General features: G+C 30.8%; 2 protein-coding genes across 6 annotated transcripts; both read right to left on the bottom strand.

Moving 5' to 3' along the window:
• Nucleotides 1–235: 235 nt before the first annotated feature.
• Nucleotides 236–1113, bottom strand: LOC116844457 (trihelix transcription factor GT-2-like). Of its 2 annotated transcripts, none has more exons than XM_032815968.1 (3): nucleotides 1079–1113; nucleotides 832–1015; nucleotides 236–732 (listed from the first exon to the last, which is right to left on the bottom strand). In XM_032815968.1, the coding sequence occupies exons 2-3, from the start codon at nucleotides 863–865 to the stop codon at nucleotides 323–325; spliced, it is 444 nt and encodes a 147-aa protein (XP_032671859.1). In that variant the 5' UTR covers nucleotides 866–1015; nucleotides 1079–1113; the 3' UTR covers nucleotides 236–322. The 2 variants fall into 2 exon arrangements, with proteins under 2 accessions (XP_032671859.1, XP_032671858.1); XM_032815967.1 differs by having other exon boundaries at nucleotides 832–900.
• Nucleotides 1114–1123: 10 nt separating this feature from the next.
• Nucleotides 1124–2038, bottom strand: LOC116844458 (trihelix transcription factor GT-2-like). 4 transcript variants are annotated; one of them, XM_032815972.1, is made up of 3 exons: nucleotides 1903–2038; nucleotides 1596–1779; nucleotides 1124–1496 (listed from the first exon to the last, which is right to left on the bottom strand). In XM_032815972.1, the coding sequence occupies exons 2-3, from the start codon at nucleotides 1627–1629 to the stop codon at nucleotides 1198–1200; spliced, it is 333 nt and encodes a 110-aa protein (XP_032671863.1). In that variant the 5' UTR covers nucleotides 1630–1779; nucleotides 1903–2038; the 3' UTR covers nucleotides 1124–1197. The 4 variants fall into 4 exon arrangements, with proteins under 4 accessions (XP_032671863.1, XP_032671862.1, XP_032671860.1 ...); XM_032815971.1 differs by having other exon boundaries at nucleotides 1843–1982; XM_032815969.1 differs by having other exon boundaries at nucleotides 1596–1664; nucleotides 1843–1978.
• Between the last annotated feature and the right edge of the window lie 615 nt (nucleotides 2039–2653).

Raw genomic sequence — 2653 nt, 5'->3', positions numbered from 1 at the left:
ACTCGTGTAACAAAAACCAGTGAAACATTTAGACATAATAACAAAAAAATATATTATATTATGATAACAATATAATAAAACTTTTAATATCATATATCTTCTTATACTTTCAACTACATAACTGAAATATTTATATAATATAACTTTATGTATTTAAAGATTTTTCTAATAAGGATAAAAATCGCTCTCGCTGAGCATAATTGTTTTCATGATGTCGTTGTTTTTGTTCAATTAATTGTTCAACCCAAGATGGTATTTGGGATTTTCTTTTTCTACTTATTCGCTTCTGTGCTAAGTTAGTTGATCCGAAATGTAATAAATTTTATGCGTTTTCTTCATTATAGTTATTACAATTTGTTTCTATATTTATACTGTCAGATGTATTTAAAGTATTATTCAGTTTAAAACCTCGTGAACTTGATGCTAGAGATAACGGTGCAATTTCTGGTTTTTTAATTAACATGTCGTTAATAATATTATAATATTCCCATGTTTCTTTTGCTGCGCCTGTTTTATTATTTGCATCTTTTATATTTTTATATTTGTTTTTCATTCCAATCCATTTCACGTGACAATTTTCCGCCGACAAATTGTAACCATGAGTATTCATGGATGCAGCAATGTTTTTCCACACTTGCTTATTTACTGGACTCGTAAAAGATTCTACATGCTTATTTATTTCAGTTAACAGCAATTTCACCATCGCATCAGTCCACTGAGTTCTGTAATTTACTAAATAATATAATACAATAATTATTTACTGCTTGAGAGAATTTTGAATAATATTTATATATAATTATGTTAATTAAGGAATTATTATTATATACATACCAGCATCATGCACTTCATTTAATGATTGAGCCATTCTGTAGCACTATAGACCAAGCCAAATCTGTGGAACTTTAATAAATGTGTTGTAGATTAGAATAATTGAATTTCTTATTTCGGATATTCCACAAATACATGATATTTTCTCATAACTTTTTATAACTTCAATTTAATATTTATAATTTTCCTAAAATTTAATAATTAATTGATTTTTAATGTAATTGTTTCACATTTTACACAATTTTATTACCTGATAATGTTGACTCGTTCGAACGCTATTTACTAGGGTGTATATCAGTTGGACACGGGGCAATTGGACACAGTCCAATCACAAGTCGCTGTTCCAAGGGACCCTACAAATGTCTCTAATCATACGGTGCTGTGATTGGCTGTGTCCAAATGCACCGTGTCCAAGTGCACCGCTCCCGTTTCTTTTGCTGCGCCTGTATTATTATTTGCATCTTTTATATTTTTATATTTGTTTTTCATTCCAATCCATTTCACGTGACAATTTTCCGCCGACAAATTGTAACCATGAGTATTCATGGATGCAGCAATGTTTTTCCACACTTGCTTATTTACTGGACTCGTAAAAGATTCTACATGCTTATTTATTTCAGTTAACAGCAATTTCACCATCGCATCAGTCCACTGAGTTCTGTAATTTACTAAATAATATAATACAATAATTATTTACTGCTTGAGAGAATTTTGAATAATATTTATATATAATTATGTTAATTAAGGAATTATTATTATATACATACCAACATCATGCACTTCATTTAATGATTGAGCCATTCTGTAGCACTATAGACCAAGCCAAATCTGTGGAACTTTAATAAATGTGTTGTAGATTAGAATAATTGAATTTCTTATTTCGGATATTCCACAAATACATGATATTTTCTCATAACTTTTTATAACTTCAATTTAATATTTATAATTTTCCTAAAATTTAATAATTAATTGATTTTTAATGTAATTGTTTCACATTTTACACAATTTTATTACCTGATAATGTTGACTCGTTCGAACGCTATTTACTAGGTTAACTAACTCTACTCGCCTTACCGGACAGCATTGAGTTGTCATAAATCATGAAGATATTAGGTGGTCGTGCCTATCATATTTTTCGGTTCTGATGGAACTAACTCATACTCGATTTACCGTAAACACCCTATATAACCAATGTATAATACGTTAAATATAAAGATGCGATTTTACGCAGCAAATAAAAGCTGGCGTTTTACCCCACTCCATCGTTGTTCAATGCAGCGTTTAAAAGGGGTGTATATCAGTTGGACACGGGGCAATTAAACACAGTCCAATCACAAGTCGCTGTTCCAAGGGACCCTACAAATGTCTCTAATCATACGGTGCTGTGATTGGCTGTGTCCAAATGCACCGTGGCCAAGTGCACCGCTCCCGTTTAAAAGCTGTTCGCTATCACCTGTATCCTTTTCATGGAGCGAATAAAAGCTAGTGTTTTATCCCCACTTCAGCATAGTTCAAAACAGCGTTATAACGCTGTTCGCTGTCGCCCATATCCTATTCACCACGTTTAACCTCCTGTATAAACTAAGTATAAAAATGCAATAAGTATAAAAATGGAGTGTTATAATCAAGATATGGAGTATATAAAATATTATAGATGTACAGTGGCGATTATAGGTGAAGTTCGAAGACGATATATAGCTGCTGTAGTTGCAGCGATGTATTTGTTAAAAAAGAAAAAATACATAAGACGAAAAAATTAATTAATTTAATATAAATAAATAAGATACAAAGAGTAGCCTATAGGTTATAACCTATATAAATATGC

The sequence above is a fragment of the Odontomachus brunneus genome, unplaced genomic scaffold, assembly GCF_010583005.1.
Source record: "Odontomachus brunneus isolate Ranch 3 - 2012 unplaced genomic scaffold, Obru_v1 Obru_scaffold_041, whole genome shotgun sequence".
In the NCBI taxonomy this organism is placed as follows: domain Eukaryota; kingdom Metazoa; phylum Arthropoda; class Insecta; order Hymenoptera; family Formicidae; genus Odontomachus; species Odontomachus brunneus.
Note: the sequence above shows the minus strand (reverse complement) of the source record. Positions and strands in the feature narration are given on the sequence as shown.

What these genes read in the sequence shown, in the direction of transcription:
- LOC116844457 (XM_032815968.1), bottom strand. Translation starts at nt 865, where the DNA reads ATGGCTCAATCATTAAATGAAGTGCATGATGCTG. An exon ending in AAATGAAGTGCATGATGCTG is followed by an intron (nt 733 to 831) that starts GTATGTATATAA and finishes TATATTATTTAG; the next exon opens with TAAATTACAGAACTCAGTGG.
- LOC116844458 (XM_032815972.1), bottom strand. Translation starts at nt 1,629, where the DNA reads ATGGCTCAATCATTAAATGAAGTGCATGATGTTG. An exon ending in AAATGAAGTGCATGATGTTG is followed by an intron (nt 1,497 to 1,595) that starts GTATGTATATAA and finishes TATATTATTTAG; the next exon opens with TAAATTACAGAACTCAGTGG.